The following is a 23,460-nucleotide window of genomic DNA, read 5'->3' on the forward strand; positions in this document are numbered from 1 at the left end:
GTGAACGGTTCAACTTCTCATAGAACTTCCGTGTGTTATTAGCGCGGTACAGTTGCTCCCTCTCTTCACGGTCTCGATCTTCCTGCTGACGCTTTTTCCTCCGGAAAATCGAGTTCTGTCTGTTCCGCGTCCGTTTATATCGTGCCTCGTTCTCCCTCGTGCGGTGTTGCAGCAATCTCGCCCATGCTGCATTCTTCTCTTCTAATAACTGCTCACATTCGCCGTCATACCAGTCGTTTCTCTGATCCGGGGGCACCGTGCCAAGAGCAGCGGTTGCGGTGCTACCAATGGCGGATCGATTATCTCTCCCCTTATCTTCGCACTGCGGTAGGTGCGGACGTTCGTGATGTCAGAGAAGAATTTACCGTCGATTAGAACGTGGTCGATTTGATTTTCCGTTTCTTGGTTAGGTGATCACCATGTGACCTTGTGGATATTTTTGCGGGGAAGAAAGTGCTTCGGACTACCATTCCGCGGGAGGCAGCGAAGTTTATGCATCGTTGGCCGTTGTCATTCGATACGGTGTGCAGACTATCCGGTCCGATGACCGGTTTATACATTTCCTCCCTTCCTACCTGTGCGTTCATGTCACCGATGACGATTTTGACGTCTCGTAGTGGGCATCCATTGTATGTATGCTCCAACTGTGCATAGAACGCTTCTTTCTCGTCGTCTGGTCTTCCTTCGTGTGAGCAGTGCACGTTGGTGATGCTATAGTTGAAGAAACGGCCTTGATTCCTCAGCTTGCACATCCTTGTGTTGATTGGCTGCCTCCCAATCACGCGTTGACGCATCTTACCCAGCACTATGAAGCCGGTTCCCAGCTCGTTGGTGGTGCCACAGCTTTGGTAGAAGGTAGCCGCTCGATGCCCGCTTTTCCACACTTTCAGTCCTGTCCAGCAAATCTCCTGCAGCGCCACGACGTCGAAGTTGCGGGAATGTAATTCATCGTATCGTATCATCCTGTCGCAACCTAGCGACTTGCAGTTCCATGTTCCAAGCTTCCTATCGTGATCCTTTATTCGTCGCCTAGGTCGTTGCCGATTGTATCGAGTCGCATTATCTCTTATATTGTTCGTAATTATTGGTTTTCCAGGCGGCTTATTGGGCCTGCGCAAACCTCCTGTCTCGTCGGAGCGCCATCATGTTAGGGCTGTTTATCGTCCCACCTAACACCAGGACTTTGGCTTGTGCGCTTTGAGCGGCACACGGTCGCTTTGGTGGGGCCTACTTGCGAATACATGCAGCTTTTTATAGAGGTTTAACAAGGCCCACTGACAAACCTCATGGACAAACCCACATCCTGGGCAGGCGCCACAACTCGCAGATGACCTGGGGAGGGATCGTCAAGCCCTTGGACATAGTCACTGCTGCCCGCAATTTCAATATACAAAATATTTATAAAAATGTTTGGTAAGCTTGTTTATTTTTTATGCATCTTTGGCCGGAACTAGCAAAAACCACAAACGAATTCAAAATTTAGCAAAGGGTGATTTTTTTACAGCACTTTAAAGTTCAACTTTGAAAAAAACCGTTTCAACTTGCCCCGTAAAACGTAATTTTTATATTGATGTACATTACTGCTTGGTGGCTCAGTTAGGTGTTAAGGACATAGTTGGAAGAGTACCACGATGGCACCGGATGGCACCGGACCTTCCACGGGTCAACCCCACACCTCCCGCACCCCTCTCCCACCAGCATTCGAATGCTTCGAACAGCATCGAAAAAAAGTTTAATATTTAAATTACTAACCTGTTCACAGAATATTTTTTCACTTCCCGTGATAATGAACATGTTTATCCAAAGAGTCCTATGTATTTCGGCTCGAATAATATCATAAATCAGCAGTTTCGTGCCAATTTATTAGCCGTTCGCGATTTGGTGGGTTTATCACTGCACTTCACTTCTTCACAAAGGTCACTGAAAATATCAAGTTTTTAATCACTTCTCCGCATATGAACACCCCGAAATGTTGATGGAATGCAAATTAAACATCAATTTTCGAAATCAGTCACTTGTTTAAACCGAAAACTTATTATAAACTGCTATTTTTTACGCGAAAAAAAAGATTAAAAACTGATTGAGGAGCGAATGTAAACAACGGCACCGGCAGCAGCAAACTAATAAACAGGGTGGTTCAAAAAATAATTTTGCTCCGCCACGCTCAGTCGATTATGATTTATAATTTGGGTGTTATCCGATGGTTTGGGCTGGTTTGATTAGAGGCTTACCGTGTACAGGTCGTTTCAGGTTTGTATGACAGTTGATATGGCGAGGTTGAATTTAACATTATTCTGGATTCTGGCACTCCGTCATAGCGATGGCGAGGGGGGAGACCATATAACTGGATAAAATATTCAAGAGCTTCAGCTCCATAGACAATCCATATAGAATGGTCGTTCCAATAGATGGGAGTCGATTTTAAGCGAGGTTGCGAATCTTTAGCATGATCATTAGGCTTCTTAGAAGGCATCAGTGAAACGTGCACTTCAACAAAATACCCAGAATTTGTCTGTGATATCTATCGCACCAGGGGCAGATACTTCTGGTCTAGTCTACACATTCGCGCAAGGGGTAAATGGTTCATACAAAAAGTGTGACGTGGGAGTGAGTGGGGTATATAATGCTATTTTTGCGTTACGTAATCAATGGATCTTTCCTGCGGTGCGGTTTTCGTTCAGTGAAGTCTCAGGAATGTTGCTTTCAGCTATGTGGGTTCTCTTTTCGCCAGCGTTTGGAGGAGAGGCATTGTAGCCAGTGTAATAAAAGGTTTAGTTTCCCATACTAGTTTTCATACAAACTTGAACCGGCTTGCGCTCAATCAGTTTTTGTTCAAATCGGTTTTTGGAGGACACACGGAGCATGGGACGGAATCGAGTGACCGTGGTAATGCTGGGTCGTTTTTTGAGCCACCCTACTAATATTCTTTGTTTTTTATAAATACGATACCAATACTACTACAGTATATGTAAGTTTTTATTGTACCAATACTTTCAAAGCTTTGTTTTGGTACTCAACCCACCTTCACCTTAAACACGACTGAGTCTTAGAAATAAACAAAATCGTAAAACAAATAATTTACACATAAATAAAGCTTTTAAAAAAGAGTAAAACAAATATCTCTCTATGAAACGATGTATTATCATTAAATTATTGGTCAATTTGCAAGATGAGCTTACGTTATATCCTAGGCTAACATTATCTCCCATTACCCTAATAAACCAGATTGCTTGGAAATTTGTAAAGAATCGTGTTTCTTACTATAACTGGTAAAACAGCTTCTGCTAAATGGAAATTTTCAAATTTAACAATATTCAAATTGAAGTTCAACCCATATTTGAATATAATAGGTCCTTAAAACTCCTTTACTATTATTATCCAAGACGGTAAAAGAAACTGTACGTTAATGTTGCTGTTACTGCTATAGAATCGTAAAGCTGCCCACTGCTAAAGCCACAATTCGCTGGGTGACTGAGCTGTCGACATTGTGAGGCCTACCTCCTTGCGGGTGGATAAACGTTTTATTGGTATAGCAGCATGAATGCAAAGGAAAGATGTGAAAGATAAAGTCAAAGTGGACGACAGGAGTCCAATTCACCCGAGACACTGCCGCCGCCCCGAGGTTTGGCTAACCAGAGCCCTGAGGGCTGCCCGTTTCGGTATCGTTATGCCGTTTCAGTTCCCGCTGTGTGCAAGTGCCGGGCAATTTAAAATAAACACAAATCACCAAATTATTTCTGACGCCAGGAAAGCCGTTAGAGATCAAGGAATGATTTACGTGTCGTTCGAAGTTCTGGACAGTAATTCGAGCGGCTGATGGTGGTGCCATAACCCTTTCAGTTGATTGTTCTGCTGATGAAGGCTGTATGTATGAATATGAGCCCAAATGAGGGAAAACAATAATGACGCTTTGATTGCAAAACACGCAACTGGAATTTGATGCAAACATAAAAAAAGAGCTGTAGGAAACCCGTCTGTGGAGGAATTTCCTAATGAGATTTGCCTTTGCGTTTGATAAGAAGTTGAAGTTTATTTTTCACAAACTAAGCTGGAAAATTGATGTTTGATGTAATCTTTCGGTTTCGCTGATTTCCGTCTTGGAAGTTGAACATGCGATTATGATCGAAATACATGAGCTAATTGAAATAATGTACAATTATTTGAATGAAACCTTTACGGTAAATTGATTAGCTCAAATAATACTTAATGCGCCGTTGATAGCTTTTGTTAGTGTTTCCAAGGGGTTCACAATATAATTATTTTAGAGCAGGACGAGTTCGAAATATTTCTTTTTTTGGATTGCTGAAATCTAAGATTATGACACGCAGAAGCTACTGTAAAAAATGAGCACGATCGGTCAAGTCTAAGTCGGTGCTCAACTATCTTGTATGGAAAAAATCAACTGAATATATGCGAAAATGTTCATTTTATAAGTCGAGTTGGTTTTGAAATTGTTGAATGTTGATCATTAGTTACAAGAGCAATCTTTACATTATAACTAGAAGGCTCTGGAAAACCGCGTGTGATTTCGTTGAAAAAAATTAACTAGAACTATAATCGATAAAATAGTACCGTACGCATAGTACCATCATTTAGTACAAGTTTGACACATTTGCAAACAGCCCATTACAAAAGCTGAATGTTTTCTCTGCAACTTTGTCCAATTGTATATTGATCCAGCCCAGCTAGTAACGCCAAATATTCATATGAAGAAATATGTACAAATAAAACAAAAATAAATAGACCTATATGACGTCCTATTTTTAATCAAAATCCATATGGTGAAAACACCAATGTTTTCAAATAATCGAATCTTTCACGTCAAAATACAAAAGTGCTGTTAATACGAGGTGTTATCAACAAACTGATTGATAGTTTCTCCAAAACGTGAAGGCCCGTGTCTGGCCTGGCATGTAATCATAAATTGTATTCAAACATTACAGAAACATTGTCGTTTCCAAAAATAGTGCAAACTGAAGAAGCCGAAGCATGTCACATGAAGAGCTTCTTAGCTTCCATCAATCTCAATAAAAGTTAATATCATCAGTATTTCCTGAACCTCGTAATTAAGTCAGAAGCAGCCTGTAATCACGATGTCAACTATTCTTTCCCTAGCCACGTCGTTAAATTTTACTTCCTATGGGCAGCAGCACAGATGACGAAGAGCCAACAATAATGCGATACGTAAGGAACAGTATCATTAACTTGAATGGTGAACCGTTCCACTGAAATTTTGAGGAATGTGACAATTTCCCATCCAGTATTAGGAAATGAAGATATCATTCAAGGTTGACACTGATTCTATGGAATTATTATGATTACAACCCAATTATTGTATATAGCAGACCAAAACTATACAATCATATGGCACACAAGAGACCACCACGAATTAAACTAAAATCGATCGTCACCAATACTTACTTTTCCTACGGCCTTCGTACAGTTCCACCGAGCTGATTGCACTTTTAGGAAGCTCTGAAATAGGAAAAATCAGCGATTACCATAAAATCGAACAGACAAAACATAACACCAGGTAAACGTGTGGAACAGCTGCCGTCACACAGGTGCTTCCGCTTCCGCTTATTTTCCGGTCGTCGGAGCACTCGTGGGAGCAGAATTAAACCCAAGCAGGAGTCTTCATTTTCGATAGAAAGAGGAAAAAATAATACAGTTTGGTAAAGCATCAATGAAGAAGAGAAACATCAAATCTTTGGATCTAAAAACTCAAATAAATGATAATATCATATGGGTTTTTTTAATTTTATTCCAAACCCCGTTCTATATTCATTATTTCAAATTATTTATAATAATAATGCCATACACATAAAAAATACGGATTTTGATTTGAGGCACCCACTACTAACACTTCAAAATAAGAAAAGATTCGTACAATCGATTGGCAAATATAATTGCTTTATTAGCCTTTTAAGCCTTTCTAGTGGATTTTTATATATCTCTCAGATTTCAGATGATGTACTTCGTCTTCGACGCGTTGATGACTACTCCGATCCGCGTTGCTTCCCTCTTCAGTCTGATGTTGCCTTCTTCCATCTTCTCAGTGTTACGTGCCATAAAATCAATGTCGTCGGCAAAACCAAATAGCTGAATGGACTGCGTTAAAATCGTATCACTCGTGTCAATTCTGGTCCTTCATATAACCCCTCAAAGGCAATGTTTAAAAATAGAAAAAGCAATAACCAAAAATCATCACCTTGCCAGGGTTACGGATTACTGCGGATTACTAAGGGATTCGAGAATGCCCCTGAAACTCGAACTACGCACATCACTCGATCCATCGTCGCCTTGACCAAACGTATCAGTGTATATGGAAATCCGTTTTCGTGCATTAGCTGCCATAACTGGTCTCGATCGATTGTATCATATGCGGTATTGAAGTCGATGAATAGATATGTGGGCACATTGTATTCCCAACATTTCACAATATCTGGCGAACAGCAAACACCCAGTACTCGCCCATGAATCATGCCTGGTACTGCCCCACGAACTCTCTTGCAATTGGTGAGCAGCGTTGTGATATACTTGTGATAGTAATTCAGCAATTTTATTCCGCCAATCTCCTCCAGGATTTCCTGGAGATCCTGAGCTGGAATACAAATATCCTGCGTGCGTATTCCCAAGTTCATCAGCAAACCATTTTCATTGTCTGTCACATTTTCATTCAGGTGCTCTTCGTAGTGCTGTCGCTTCATTTCGATCACCTTACGCTTGTTCGTAAGGCTGTGGTACGTGACCCTCAACTTTCCATAGAACTTTCGTGTGTTATCAGCGCGGTACAGTTTCTCGGTCTTTCCCGGTCTCAACCATCTTGCTTGTGCTTTGTTCCTCCGAAAAATTGAGTTCTGTCTGTTATGCATCCGTTGGTATCGTGCCTCTTCCAATCTCGTGCAGAGTTACAGCAATTTCACCCATGCTGCATTCTACTCCTCTAATAACTGTAATTGCCGGTCTACCCAACCGGGAGCACTTCCGGGTCGGCACAATCTCGTAAGTTTACCGCGGAACAGGGAATCTTCGCACTCGAAATTAAGGAAAACCTATTTAGCTTTGTCAATTTGTACAATTTCATAAGGCTTCACTCCTTCCTCTCTGCACTTTCCTCCCACTTTATTTAACTAGCTAACCTTAACTGATGGGGCCCCTTCTTCTTTCCCAACCACCGCTCTCCTCTTCGCTGCGTCCTTCCTCGTCTGATGCGTCTCTGACCGCAATCTTCAGGCACGTCTGGCTATGTTCCGCGCCTTAGGTTGAGCCGAGGGATCGTCGGCGGATTGCTGATGATCAAGTTGCGCGTCCTAGGCTACCGATGTGTTGACGGATCGGTCTTCGGCCAATAACGGTGCCGGAATCTACTCGGCGAGGGGGCTCTAGGACGGCACAGGGCTTCACGGGAAACAGGGCACAAGAACGGCGTTGAAATTCACGGGAAAACAACAATGGAAGAATAGATAGAAGAATAGAATGGTAGAATAACGGGGTCCTATGACATTTGAAAAGAAATCACACATCACAATCACGGTCAATCAATCACTCTACTTAAATTGTCTCTTTAGACCGGGTAAGTGAACGAGCTATTACACGATTTTCAGGCCCAAGGTTCATAACCCCCATCTTTGGTCATCGACTTTTCTAGTCTTTATCCCTGTTTCGTACCACCCATTTGTGCAACCCATCATGGCCGCTCCCAACTCCATATCCTGCGACTCCTGGTGGTGGGTTGAAGAAGCTTGGTGGATGGTTGGTAGCAGTTAAGGTGTTTGGCTATCTACTTATATGCCAAGTGGGCATACGGGGGGGGGGACACCTTCGCTTCTTATGCAAAAACTACCTATCATATATTTTTACGCAAAAAATCTCAGTAATACTCACGATTAACAAAACCGAACACTCATACTTCCCCCCAGCTCGGGTAAAAATATTTACAGTGTAATTATTTTTCATCTACAATTCACACTTGCATCACTGATCACACGTACCTCTGAACCTGCACTTCATAAGTAATTAACACCAGGACAATTTCACATTCATTGACGGTAGTTCGCAAAACATTTCACCAGTAACGTACTAGCTTAAGATGGGCCACCAAACATGTGAAATTGGTTATTATTGTAATCGAGTATCGGGGTCATAAGTTTTGATCATCGAATTCAATCGACTCCTCTCAATTTGATGACTTGAAGTCAGTACTGACCATCAACCATCGTCTCAAGCGATAAAATATCTAGGATTGTTGTCCTGGTATCCTCGATATAATAAGCGTTCTATTTCACCGATTGTTCAAAAAGACATTTAAAATAAAATTATGATAAAATTGATTAAAACATGCGTTATTTTAACTACTTATGAAACAAATAAAATAATTAACCGGAGCTTATGTACATATTCATAACGATGAAGTTATGCAAATAATACATGAAATATATTTTCCGAATTGTCGGACTTGCATTCTAGTACTTCATTAACGATATCGTTATCAGTGCCTTATCAGTGTGCGTGGATTCGGTAGAGATCGGAAAACCTGTCAAACATCTGTCAAAAGTGGATATAATGATCTGGTGTTCACATGTGGATTCGTATTATGAAGTTGTAGCAAGGAATTTTGAAGAGCGTGCGTAACGAAACCTTGAATCTATCTATTTCATAATCCGCAGATTATATTGACCAATTGATCATTCGATTGGTTTTGATCTCGTTAGTATTCTTATTTGAAATTTCTTGTTTAAAGCTCATATTCTTCGACTGTATTCACAAAGTGCCGAGTAAGTGAACGAGCTATTACATGATTTTCAGGCCCAAGGTTCATGACCCACATCGACTTTTCCAGTCTTCGGTTTTGGTGTGTTAAAAATTCGGATTTTGGTGCGTTCACTTATTTGCCAGTTTTTCCACATATTTGTTAAACTCGCTTTTATCGATCATGGTACTGCTTTTCCGACGCCATTTAGCTTAAAAGTATGTCTGCAAGACTACTATGAAGATGGAAGGGATCGCCGTGTTTACATCCAACGATTTGGTTTTGTTGACGTTGATGACTAAATCTGCCAAAGAACAGCGTTCGTCAAGGTCGTTAAGCTTACTCTGCATATCAGAGCACCGTTGAGCGAGGAGTGCAACGTCATCCGCCAATTCGAAGTCATTTAGGTACTCCATTGTTATATGCTGCCATAGCAGCCCGCGGTCTGGTTCACGGTCAATCGCACCTACCAGAACATCGTTGATTATGACAAGGAACAGTAGCGGTGAGAGAATACAATTTTGCCTGCTATGCCAGCTATGATCCTTATGGGGTCGGACAATATCCAATTGTAGAGATCTCTGCGCGAGAAGGTCTCGTCCTGTGCCTCGATGATTTTCTCAGGAACCATCTTGCGCCTCAGGGCTACACACATATTCTCATTATTAAGACGGTCGAAAGCTGAATACCAAGTAAAGGGACTCTTGGAATTCGGTGACCTGCTCCAGAATGATGCGGAACATGGCAATATGGTCCAAACAGGATCTTCCGGCTCGGAGTCCGACCACCGGAGACTCTCCGGCGGAGAGTCCCATTGATCTTCTCCTCAATCCGGGCTTGGATAACTTTGCATAGGACTTTGAGAACGGTACACAGCATCATAATTCCCCACCAGTAATCGCATACAGTCAGGTCACCCTTTTGGGCACCTTCACTAAGATACCTTGTATCCAGTCGACCGGGAAAGATGCGGTGTCCCAGATATTACGAAATAACGAAATACGAGTGACCATGTCAACTGGTCGATGGGGGGGGAGAGCGATTCCCCGATTATCATGTCGCTGTTACTACAGAATTCTCTGAACAGCTCTCCGTTTTTGCTTATTTCTCCGAGACCATGGCGTCCCATGATGTACTCATGGATCGAGTTGTCGGATCCGATCATCGCATTGAAGTCGTCCATGCAGATTTTCACATCACCCTCAGGAATTCTATCTACGGCCGCATTAAATTGGCTATAGAAGTTCTCCTTTTCTTGCAAATAGGCAGCATCGGCGCATAACATTGAATTATAGTAAAGTTTTGACCCGTGTTCTATTTTTTTTTATTTATTGCATTGAGAGGTTTCCTCTTCACAAGCGCAGAGTGTGCTTGCGATCTTAGTAGGAGGGCAACTCCACGATGCCAGGGAGCGTGTTCATCTCATAAACCAGAGCATAGCAGAATTTGTCCCGATGGCATTCTATTTTCTCCAAAATTTGGCCAATGGGCTTCACTCAGTACTTGGATTTAAGCGGCTAGTGCTTTGGACTACCATATTGCGTTTATGCATAGTTGATCGTTGACATTTAATGCAGGCTGCATACTGTCCGATTCGATTACCGTTCTGTACATTCCTTCCTTTCCTAACATTTATTTCGTCGATGACGATTTTGACGTCCCGTAGTGAGCATTCTTGGTATATCTCCTCCGACTGTGCTTCTTTCTCGTCCTTGGGTCGCCCTTCGTGTGGGCAGTGCACATCCTCATTAATCCTCAGCATGTAAATCCTTGCGCTAATTAACTGCCACCCAATCACGCGTGGGCGCACCTTGAACAGCACTATGAAGTCTGATCCCAACTCGTTGTTGGTGCCACACCTTTGCTAGAAGGTATCCCCTCAATACTAGCTTTGAAACACTTTCTGTCCTGTCCAGCAAATTTCCTGGTAACGCCCCGCCGTCGAAGTTGCGAGAATGTAGTTCATCGTAGATTATCTTTTCGCAACCTGCAAAACCTAGCGGCTTGCAGTTCCATGTTCCAATCGCGACACTGCAATCGTCGCCTACGGCGTTTCCGATTGTTTAGAGTCGTATAATTTTGTATGTCGTTTGTAAAGATTGATTTCATAGGCGGCTCGTCGTCGTGTCAGGTCTGTTTAGTGCCCTACAAACTTCTTGCAGCTTCTTATAGAACTTTAACAGAGTCCACTGTCAATCCCCGCCACATTCTAGGCAAGACCCACATGTCGCAGTGGCCTGGGGAAGAGTCGTCAAGCCCTTGGACATAGTCCCTGCTGCCGGCTAAACGAATTCTTGTCCTGTTCAATTCAAGCCTTTTTCTAACGAAAATTCGGTTAATTTCACGATTCACGATTCAATTTAAGTATTTTTGAAAATATATTTTAGTCGTGTATAAGTATTGTAAAATGTAACAATTAGTCAATCAAAGTCTAATCTTCTTCTAAAGCAAATAAAAGTCATCACAATAATGTTGATTTCGGTAATAATTATCATTATAAACGGTATTTTGGGAAATTTGCTAAAAAAATGTGCATGTTTTGAAAAAGAAATTTGTTGTACAAAAATGTGAAATCAACATGTGATAATGAATTTCATTAGGGTAACGGTACCAATAGTGGAGGTATTAGTAGATCCACAAAAGAAAATATTTTTTAAAAATTGATAATTATGGGAAATTTATTGCTTTATTATCTTATTCAATAGATATACTAATAAATTTGCTAACATAAATGAGATAGATGTCATTTAACATCAACAATTACCAAATATTGCTTGCACCACTATGGGTACACTGTTCCTTTAGTGGCGGTAAAAATTAATTTTGGTTCCTATAGTGGTGCTATCCATTGGTTTCTTATGAGACTCGCCACTATTGGTACAGTCGCACCACTATAGGTGCAAGGGAGTCAATATTGTTAAGGAAAATCATTGTTTTCAATAGTTTTTCAAGCGAATTCTTAAGGTAAGTTGCATTAAACAAGATATTTAAAGCACGACGCATCAACTGAAACCATCGTAAAGTCTATAAATATGATAAATCTCATTAAAACCCCAGTACCTCCACTATTGGTGCTACCTCTACTAAGGGTACGGCTACCCTACCATTTATATTCCATAAGTATTTTCCAAAAAATAATAATGTTGAACTTATATACAAACAAAAAGGTAGGTAAGTATAATCAAAACAATGTACTTTTTAGTTTTGTTTTTCATGATATTTGAATAACATGAATATATTATTTGTAAAGCCCCGTTTACACTTTTCCAAGAAAAGAACTCCCATATAGAAAGAAGGCTGGCCATTTTCCAAGCATATCTTACTGTAGAGTTTGATGGCACCATCGGTTTCCCCGAGGGAATTTTTGGCGATACACCTGTACGATCCGAAGTCGGCCTGGCTCACAACCTTGATGCTCAGTTTCATCACCACTTTGTATGCGTTGTCTATCAGCACCGGCTCGTATTTGCCGCCTGCAACACGAACCCAAAGGGACCAAATCCGTTTGATGGCCCACAACAGCAGTAGCAGCAGCAGGAAAAACCAACGATCGGTATGGCCAGCCAGGTTCCGAGGCAGCAGTCCGTAGTTGGCATGCAGAATGAAAGAAAAACAGCGAAAAACGGTTTGAGAATGATACTTGACACTAACCACGGCACATGTGGAAGGCAGGGATGAGGGAAAAGGGAGAACTTGTTAAATTTGCATAATTGTAGCGGTGTGATTTTCATACTCGGCGGAAAATCACATGAAAATGGCACACAGTTTGGTCAGCTCCAGTCGTTGTTTTCCGCTGCCGTATTCCCCATTCGGTTATTGTCATGCTAATGAAAGAGCAGCGAGACGCCATTTGAGCGTGAAAATAATTTATAGTGAAGCAGTGAGCAATTTGAGAAAAATATACGCAATCGTATTGCTATCCTGCGTAATTTGTTACTCAGATATGAAAACATTTTTCCTGGTGTAATGTGAGGAAATAATAGAACGATAATACAATTTGGGAACTCCGAGTATCAGTTTTTTCTTACTTTAAGTAGCTGCTTCAACAACGGCAGTAGTTCTTACATTTCTTACACTACACCAACTCCGCAAGATAACGCCGATGCGACAATCATACAAAAGGAAATAAAAGCCTGTAAAATGAAACTGTATGCAAATTGATGATGATCTTCTTAAAATAGAGAGCACGCTTCCATGACGCCAGAAGAATTTAAATTGGATCATTCCGGAGAAAGTGGAAGCAACGCCACACTTTGTCAGTGATTTGCTCTACAAAACTCTTTTCCCTGCTGATCCGGCAAATAGCCTCATTATTGGATGTGATTTGCAGTTCCACACTACTGCCATTCGAGTTTTTCTGCTGCTACCATCAGCTCACGTGGCACGTATAAGCCTGTTCGCAGATTTGATGGTCGAATATGTGCACAACCTTGGCACAAAGTGGCAACGAATAATTGAATTAACCTAATTTAGGGTCAATTAAGATATTATATTTTCTTCGATTTTCACCTGGTATGTTGCCAAGCCACCACTATTTTTGTTCCGCTTTCTGCTTCTACCCCTGTTTAGTGGAATCGAAAGATACATAAATTAGGCTTATCAATACGGTAGCCAATCCGAAGTCGATGAGAAAACCAAAACCGATGAGTAAAAAAACAATGAACAGATTTGAAGGTTCTGCGTGAATTTAATATGTACGAGTCATGAAATCATGGAAACGCTCCGTTCCTTTTGGTTCGCGATAGATCTGATGGGCAGATTTGATAAAAACCCTTGGCGTGTTTTTAAGTTGTCCGATTTTCTAAGAAAATGAGTCGAATTCTATGCATTTTTGAGTAATGAGGCCCAAAAAAGGCGAGAGCGGCGAGCAGGAACTTTTATAGTACTAGTAGCTCAGCGCAAATAGGCTTGCCAGATCAAAAAAGGAGGACAATTGGTTCTACGCAGTGTTGGTAAAATCATTTTAAAATTTCAACCATCGAGCTCTCTCGAGCGAGCAAACTCCTTTGCGGTTCAAAAGTAAAACAATGCGCTTGAGCTTTCCATGCAAACCCGTATCGTTTCACTCATTCACCGAAACATTAATTGGTCCTAAAAGCATTTCAAACTATTCGAGCTGCCACTTTACGCTTACATGAGCAAGAATATCCACTATGATATGCGAAAAACTTCGATTTAAAAAATACTGCAAAGATTCAAATGCACGAGACCGCTCATGAATGATTTTTTGGATGTGTTTCAACTCACGCTTCATTTAAATCATCACGAGTTTTGAGATTTGAAGTTTTTCCCAACACGATTTTACGGATGGGTTAAAACGGGGTGGTTCACAAATTACGTAACTCAAAATTGGTCAATTCTAGACTCCCTCCTGATCTCTCCAAACATTTCTTGTATGAATGGTTCAATTTATTTGTATGAACCGTGACACTTGACCCCTACAACGTTATGTAATTTATGATTATTTTCAAAGAAGGACATATACTAATACTAAAATTTGAACAGTGAAGTCTTATTCAATATAGGGGAACTGCTCCGTTTTCCATCTCACTGAACATATATTAGAACACAGAAATACGAAATCAATTCCGTCGCTTCTTTTTGCTAAGATGCGTTCTCACTGCTGAAAACAATCACAAAAATGAGAAACAAATCAAATACATTTTCATTGCTTTGTTTTTCGTGGGATGAATATCGGAGCTATGAGATGAAGTCCAGGAGAAGTAACCCTATTACTGATTTCATTTTCACTATTATGCAAAGTGAATGTACCTCGGATGTTAACCCGTTATATCATAGTTTTTAACCTCTAGTTTAAGGATCTGCTCCGATTGGAATATTTCATCGGTGAAAATTTGACTTTTTTTTACCATTTAAGGTAATATTTTCTGCCTTAAAACTTGTTAACCTTTTAACCTTAAAACTGTTTTTTTTTTAATTTTTGAGACGTCTCACTTCCCACTCCTCATTTATCACTTCTCGCTGTAAAAAGTGAGTAATGAGACGTTTCACTACTCAGTTCGCGCTCCTCATTTTTTACAGTAAGAAATGAGAAATAAGGAATGAGAATTGAGACGTCTCTCTTCTTACTTCTAATTTCTCACTTTTCAAATGACATATTCGGCCAAATAACCTATTCGGCCAAATGACCCTTTCGGTCAAATGACCATTTCGGTCAAACGACCCTTTCAACCAAATGACCCTTTCGACCAAACGATCTGTTCGGTTTAATGACCCTTTCGGCCAAACGACCCTTTCGGCCGAATGACCCATTCAGCCAAATGACCCATTCGGCCGAATGACCCATTCAGCCAAATGACCCATTCGGCCAAATAACCAATTCGGCCAAATGGCTCTCGGCCTAATGGTTTGTTCGGTCAAATGGTAAATTCGGCCAAACAACTTTCGGCCTAGTGGCATTCGGCCAAATGGCTTTCGGCCGAATGGGTTTCGGCCAAACGGCCTGTCCCCGTTTTATACACTTGATGACACAAAGTGAGAGCTGCCTATTCGTAACTCGTTAACCGAGACGAGCAGGACCAATCCGGTGCCTCCGGTTCAAAGAAATGACTGGTATGACGGTGAATGTGAGGAAAGAATGCAGCATGAACACCGCACGAGAGCTAACGAGGCACGATACAAACGGGTACGGAATATACAAAACTTAGAATTTCCGAAGGAAAAAACACCAGCAGGGAGATAGAGACACTGGAAATACGGAGCAGCTGCTAATAACACACGAAGGTTCCATGAGAAGCTGAACCGTTCACGTAAGGGCCGTGTACCGCAGCCTGACATGTGTAAGGACATAAACAGAAATCTTCACTATGAAGAGCATTGTGGCAGGAAACGCAGTGACGAACCTGGGAATACGCGCGCAAGACAAACATTGTCCAGCTTCAGATCTCAAAAAAATCCAAAACGAGATTGGCTGGTTCAAAAACAATAAAGCCCCTGGGGTTGACTATCTATCAGGAGAGCTATTTGAATACGGTGGTGATGCACTAGATTTTGAAGGAGGAGGCTTGGCCGCAGGAGTTGATGAAGAGTGTCCTGTGTCCTGTTTACAAAAAAAGGCGATAAGCTGGATTGTAGAAATTTTCATGCAATCATTCTGTTAAAGGTACTCTCCCAAAATGTACCAGGCGGAATTTATGGGCGGACGCTCTACCACAGACCAGGTGTTCGCCGTACGCCAGATATAGCAGAAATGCCGCGAATACAATGAGCCCACAGATCATCTATTCATCGACTTCAAAGTATTATATCATACAATCGAACGAGATCTTTCGTACCTGCTATTCAACATCGCTTTGGAGGGAGTAATACGAAGGGCAGAGATTGACACGAGTGCTACGCTTATCACGAAGTCGAACGATTATATTATGGCGCGTAACTTTGAGAAGATAGAGGAAGCCTACATTAGATTAAAATGGGAAGCTAAACGGATTGGACTAGTCATCAACACGTCGAAGAAGTACATGATAGGAAAAGGCTCGATAGAGTACAATGTAAGGCGCCACGAGTTTGTATCGATAGGAAATCGAGGTGGTTGAAGAATTCGGGTGACTCCGATAACGATACGAATTCGGAGACGCATCATGACAGGAAATCGTACGTACTTTGAACTCCGCAAAACTACACTACGATCGAAAAGAGCTCGCCGCCATCATAAACTGACTATCCACAAAACGCTCATTAGACCGGTAGTCCTCTACGGACACGAGACCTGGTTAATGCTCGTGGAGAGTATTGACGATACTGAAAATACATCACACACATTGTTTCATTATTCAGTGACGTCGCAATCTGCAAACATCTGATGGATGATTCTGAATTCAATCTGTTTCATACCAGAAACAACCAGTTGCAGAGCTGGGTTGGATTGCGTACTATCTATGGCAGGGTGAAGACGGAAGACGGTACATTGTGGAGGCGAATGAACCACGAGTTGCAACAGCTGTTGGAAAAACCATCCATTGTTCACACCGCGAAAATCGGAAGACTGCGGTGGGCCGGGTACGTAGCCAGAATGCCGGACAATAACCCGGTGAAAATAGTTCTCGACAACGATCCGATGGGTACAAGAAGGTGAGGTGCGCAGTGAACAAGGAGGATCGGTCAGATGGAAGATGTGCAGTCATATACCCAGTTGAATGGAGAAGACTTTTATTTACTGCACAGGCCACTCCGGCCTTAGTATGCGAAATGAATAATAATAACCAAGACGGACCTCTGCCGTAGAGCCTAACCCTCAAATTGTAATAAAATGCTGCATGAACTTGTGGTTAATGCAGATTTGTTCTTTAGAGATGAGCCCAATCTGAAAATCTCTCAAATAAAGACAAATCAATCAAATTTGTTTTCTTTATTTACTTGCATTGAGCGAGTGACTGTGCCATTATTTCTTCCCCATCCTCGATAGGCCGTAAGGACATGGTGATCGCATAACAGTAACGTAACACAGGAAAATTCTTTCGCAAATATTCCGCAAATATCACAAATAATTTGCTCTCAAATAACAAATTATGTAGATGTCTTGGCTCAAAGATTTCCACTATAGAAAGCCTTTGTGCAAATGTTAGAGATTTTTAAGCAGGTAATTAAATGTCAGCACTAGGCAGTATACACCTTGATTTCCACTATAGAAAGCCTTTGTGCAAATGTTAGAGATTTTTAAGCAGGTAATTAAATGTCAGCACTAGGCAGTATACACCTTGAATATGAGGATGTTTTGTGACCTCTTTTGTTTGAAATATAATAATTTTGCAATAATTAGGGTGGCTCAAGAAAAACTTTTTTCAAAATTTTTGATGGGCCGCCCTCTCATTCGGTTCTGTTTGATGCCCTGATGCTCTGGACAAAATTTAAGCAAAATTTACAACGCTGCTTGTGCGGTGCTGAACTCGTTGGAAGTTCATATGGAAACATCTAAAACGATGATTTACGGTTAGACGGCACAATTGACGATAGTAAATTTATGGAAGTGTTTAGGTCCGACAAAGTCCCTTCTGTTGATTTATCAAAATCGATATTTATCCTTGATCGATAGACTTTTTTTGGGTTCGATTCTATGCTTGCCACAATATTCGGATCTTGCTGTAATGCAGGGCTGTCCTGCCCATGATTTCATAGTTGACGTTTCAACCATTACACTTTCCGATGTATTTGGATGGCTTACGGTAGACAAACACCACACATTTAAAACATTTCAACCCGCAGTTTTAGAACTGATCTCAACACGCTTCCGGAACTGTGAGATCCGCTACACCGACGGTTCCGTATCTAGCCGAGGAGTCGGCTTCGGAGTCCATGGACCCAACCTAACCATGTCGGAAAGTCTGCCACGGCCATGCAACATCTTTTCCGCTGAAGCTGTCGCCGTCTTCGTTGCGGCTACTTACCCAGCGGACAAACCGATTGTGGTCCTTACGGACTCTGCGAGCGTGGTTTCTGCCCTTCAAAGCGAAACTCCCAAGCATCCCTGGATCCAGGGAACACTAGCTGGAATGATCCCCGGCACCACCTTTGCCTGGATCCCCGGCCATTGTGGCATTAGGGGGAATACTGAGGCCGACGCCCTGGCGAGCATCCACGAGGTCCACAATATACCCGTTCCGTCCCACTGGCCGACGTTAAGAAATGGACCAAGAGCGTCGTCGGCCAGGACTGGGTTCGGATATGGACCAACAACACGGGGCTCTTTCTCAGAAAAATCAAGGGAAACACCAACTCCTGGAAAGACCCAGCCACCCAGAAAGAGCAGCAGGTTATCTCAAGGCTCCGGACCGGTCACACAAGGATCTCCCACAATTTTGGTGGTGGGGGCCCTTTCCGGTCCCGTTGTGATCTCTGCGACACCGAAAATAGTGTGGAGCACTTTATCTGTCGGTGTCCCAAATATGACTACCCCCGAAGTCTATACGGCATACCGGGGAGTATCAGGGACGCACTGGCGGATGATGAAGCTGCCATGGCGGCCATCTTCTGCTTCCTGAAGGACGCCGGACTTTTTTACGAAGTTTAGGACCCTGACAGCTTCATAGCGTCATGCGTCGGGAATGAGGCCCTCCACATCAGGCGAACGGGCATTTCCTAAATGTAAGTCCCACCCCCCCAGCGATCACCACTCCGACTCGGCTGAGGGGGCATCGACCTACCACTTCCACAACCATACCTCGTCAAACCATATGCCAATCCGCAATCGAATTTTTCTCTTCCTTCACCGAAGGATCTTGATAAAAAATCATCGAGCATTTTTTCAGGCTCCCTCCGAATTTTTCGGATTCCGAATATCGCCGCAACCACTAGGTGGCGTTCTGAACCTTTAAACGTAAGAAAGGTCGAAAAATTAAAAGGTTTTCTGTTTAAAATTGGCAACTTAGACGAGGAGGTTATTGGATTAGGGCCTCACCATTACTTCAGTCCCTAGGAAGCAAAATCACCACCGGAGAACAGCGCATTGCAAAACCACAGCAGGACATCTTGAGACTGCTAAACTTCAACAGGATCCCCCAGCAGAAATCCCTGGACTACAGGACTCGTAGGAATGCAGAGCAAACGCCAACTTTCACAGATCTGGCCTACACCTAAGACTCAGGCACATCGGAACACCCGTTTTTAACTTGTTATTATGTAGTGTGTCACCATTTTAATTCTTAATTGTTCTTAACTGTGTTTTTGTATTTCCTACTGTATTTTTAAGTTGATTTTTAAAGTGTTAGAATTAGTTTAGAAAAATCATTACACCAACTGGCGATGCCCTTGGTCGGCCCTCCTTTCAACATAGCTCTGCTATACTACCATCGGCGGGACCCCAGGTTGGCCCGCAGAGGGAACTCCTCAAGTTCCCTTTCAGCAAGTGTTGAACTTAATTTTAAAATTAAAAAAACACTTTAATAAATAATTAAAAAAAAAAATTCAACCCGTAAATAATAAAATGTGGTTTGCATCATGCAACTTATCGATGTTACAGCGGTTGAATTCCCCCGGTTAATGCGTAGTGCTGAAATTCTGAATAATTGATTGATACGTGAACTATGAAACCATGGGCAGTTTTGGCAAAATGTCGAGTTAAAAGTTTACAAATACACAGTGGCATGTCCTACTATATGTGAATTTAGCTTAATAAAACACAGTGTTTTATGTACGCGCTGTTTAATTTTCCATCAAACAATAAATATGAGCTCATCTCTAGCGAAAAAAAAATCGTGTTTAAATCCCGATACCTTAGTGGTACAAATTTCAAAGCTCTCAAATACAAAGTTGTAAAACTATAACAAATCCCTAAAGTTTGTCATGAGCATGCAGTTTTCATCTTACGATATGGCCTTTACACCTTCTTCGTCAACTTTTTGTTCAACGAACCCCCGCCTTCCTGAAGGTGCTATCATATTTGAGGGAAAACATTGCACAAAACAGCCAATGTAACACGTTTTCTCCCCTCATTGGTGCCATGTTGATACATGTGTTTGCTGGAGAAAAAGGGTGAGAAAGATGATAACCCTCTCTTATATTATCGTGATGCTTGTTAGAGACAAAATCTGCATAGAATACTGTTGCGCATATTATCAAATTTCAATAATAGTGTCCTCGTATAAAAGCTTAGCAGAATCGTTTGCAATTCAAGATAGTGGTTGAATTTTAAGTGCGAAATGATTTCATTTTTGCTCACTAGCAAACCAAAAATTGTTCTTTAATTTCGAATATTATTTGTAGCAGATTAAAATGCTAGATTCATTAAAATTTGCAGAATAAAAGTGTTTGATTAAATCCAATCGACCATTCTTGAGGGGGTTTCCAGTACCCTTGCAAGCAAAGGCGTAGGATTGCCAATCCGGAGATGGCGAGTTCGACTCTTGGTTCGGTCTAGGATGTTTTCGGGTTGGAAACATTCTCGACACCCTGGGCATAGTGTATCCATTGTACTTGCTACACAAGATACATACTCGTGCAATGTTAAAAAGTTAAAAAGCAGGCCAAGTTCCAGTTCCATCGAAGAAGAAGAAGACCATTCGTGATCCATAGAAAAATTTTATTCATGTGTGTGTGTGTTTTTTTATAGGAGTTTTAAGTTCACATTCATGCCATACTTAGCAACTACAGTTTTCACCATTATCAGCGCTACAATTTCATACACCGTGCGTTCAGATTTTGTCGCGAACAATCCTTAACACACGGGTCACACTTTGCTGTATCCAACAATCTTGGAAGCGATCTTTCGCAAGGTGGAAACGAATACTTAACATCTGAACTTGAACTTTTGAAATCAGTCCAACCCTATTATACTACTTTTCCCTCCATCCCGATGGTCCCATGTTGGCTCAATTCCGATTCATTTAGATTTCGGAGGAATCCCAAAAGTGAAAGTCCCCTTGGCTGGGTGTTGAGGTGACTGAATGTGTTCGGGTTTGTATGGATGAGGTGTTTGTTTGCTTTCATTCCGAATCATTTTGTCAAGCTCCTCACTTCCTATTTTCCTTCGGTGTCACGTAACGCCGATCTAATCAGCAAAACGTGATATGAGAAAATTATGATGTTACTGTGTTTTCCTCGGAGACGCCAGAAAGCGAACGGAACAAATGAGATTGCTTACATTGGCTAGATATAGGGTTGTGAAAAGAAGATTCCCTTACCTCCATTTATTTGATAATGCAAATTGGAGATGATTTCCAACAGGAAGACGTGTAAAAGTTTTAAAATCAGCATACCACCTGAGCAGATGAAAGCATTTCCGTAATGGTTCAGCATAAACAAAATTCAATAGATGTTTCACGAGTACGGTAAAGCGATATTTGTTATAACATCGAGAGACAATCCTTTTTTCGACTATATAAAATGCGGCTTGTTTCTCCAGTTCATCTGGGAATTACCAGTTATCGAGTTAAAGCTATAATCATAGCGATGATGTGTGTTTTCTCGGGGAAAGTCTGCTGCTTTTAAATACGAGTACCCAGCCGATGCTCATGGCTGACGTGGAAAACTTACGTTCTTGAGGATTATTCGGGACGGGTGGGTCTTAGTTCAAGCTTTGCTAGCAAACGGATCGCTTCGATTCCTGATTAACTGTTACTATTGAGGATTGCAGACCAGAAATGGAAATGATAGACATTTTTGTCTGCCATGCATTCCGTCGATTCCAGAGAAAAACAAAAGCTCATGCACCAGCAAGCTTTTTTTTCGTGGGATTTACTCATAGTTTCATTAACGCTGAAAGTATTAATCGACTAAAACCCACCGTGTCAAAAAAGAACTGGGTGTAAGCTTTATTTTGTCGTTTGTTACAATAGCGTGGCCACAATACAACTTTTAGCTTCTATTTTTTCAATTTTAGCATTGTATTATCTAGAAAGTTGTTCCTTAATTAATTTTGAGGCACTGTGTTGAAAAAATCATTGGTCCTGGATACAGTATTACGCGAAAAGATGCATTTTACGCCAAAACTATATTTTTTAGAAAAAAAAATCTACAAATCAACGGAATAGTAAGGTCATCATCATAGTACATACTATCAAAGAATAGGGTGTTTTTTAATTTAATTTTGCGGAATACATGTTAAATGCTCTACAAAGTTGTATGTAGCGCAGCTTATTCCAATAGATTTTGCTAAAAAAAAATTTTTTGTGGCCCTTAAGATAGATGATTTAAAGCAATTTTACCTACTTCAATTAGGGTGTTCCTGAAAAAAACAGTATTTTTGTTCTTCTTTTTTTATTTTCGATTTTTCTGAAAAGTTGTCTCTGGATGATTTTTAGATCTCAACAAAATGCAACTTATGATATGTAAATATGCTCAAGGTCTTCTACCGATCAAAAGTTATAATTGCTTCTCTGTCAAAGATATGTTTTACCAATTTACTAATGTCATATTCAAATAAATTGATATAACTCGACAACGGAAAAAGATACAGACGATATTCCTATGGAAAAGCACACGTCTTGAAAAGCCCCAAAAGTGTTCAGAAGGTGACATCCATAAAAAATAAAAATAAAAAATAAATACGAGAAAGATGCATTTTCTGTCACAACCAGTGGTGCGAATTCTCAATCTCAGTGACTGAAATTTGTTGAAATTGATACCATATCCTCTTCACACTCACTTCCTAACAGTGAAAACTGAAAATGGTTAGCAGCAACAATCAAAGAAAGAGTAAACAAAAGACCTCTCTTCTCATTGCACACGCAGCCCGCAGTGACAGTCCATTCAGTTCACTCGCTGCTGCGTGAATGCGACGGCCCTATATAAATGCATGGGTGAATACTATCACTTGAAAGACAATGACAGGAAATTTGTGCCAAGTGATCACCAGCTTCAGCCCGCTGTAGGCAAACCGAGTAAGCTAATCTACTCCTGCTTTGTCTTACTGACTGAAAGACACCATCACAGGCGAAGAGGAGCAGAGAAAAATACAAAACAAAAGAATCACACTCAGCAGGCATTGTTGATAAATTGCACCACTGGTCACAACTATACTTTTTAGAAAAAAAAATGCTGTACAAAGTTGTTCTGGATACTTGAGCCCAGTGGCGCCGGGAGTGGGTGGGACAAGTAGGACATGTGTCCTACGCATGAAAATGCCTGGGTAGGACAGTCGAAGCATTGTCCTACCCATGATTATTGTAAGAACATACAATATGGATAATTGAAAAATCTAATACTGTTTCAATTTCTAGATAAAAAAAAATATATCGTTTAGACGTTTCAAAGTT

At 41.3% G+C, this 23,460-nt stretch overlaps 1 protein-coding gene across 6 annotated transcripts in view; it reads right to left on the minus strand.

Moving 5' to 3' along the window:
• The window catches only part of LOC134211888 (opioid-binding protein/cell adhesion molecule homolog), a 166,577-nt gene that overhangs the window by 13,004 nt on the left and 130,113 nt on the right, over window positions 1-23,460 (minus strand). For all 6 annotated transcript variants that reach the window (XM_062689254.1, XM_062689255.1, XM_062689250.1 and 3 more), the window contains exons 8-9: window positions 12,076-12,225; window positions 5,422-5,475 (exon numbers count right to left, since the gene is read on the minus strand). In XM_062689254.1, coding sequence (XP_062545238.1) covers window positions 5,422-5,475; window positions 12,076-12,225 — 204 coding nt within the window. The remainder of the gene's footprint in view (window positions 1-5,421; window positions 5,476-12,075; window positions 12,226-23,460) is intronic.

The sequence above is a fragment of the Armigeres subalbatus genome, chromosome 2 (assembly GCF_024139115.2).
Source record: "Armigeres subalbatus isolate Guangzhou_Male chromosome 2, GZ_Asu_2, whole genome shotgun sequence".
NCBI lineage: Eukaryota > Metazoa > Arthropoda > Insecta > Diptera > Culicidae > Armigeres > Armigeres subalbatus.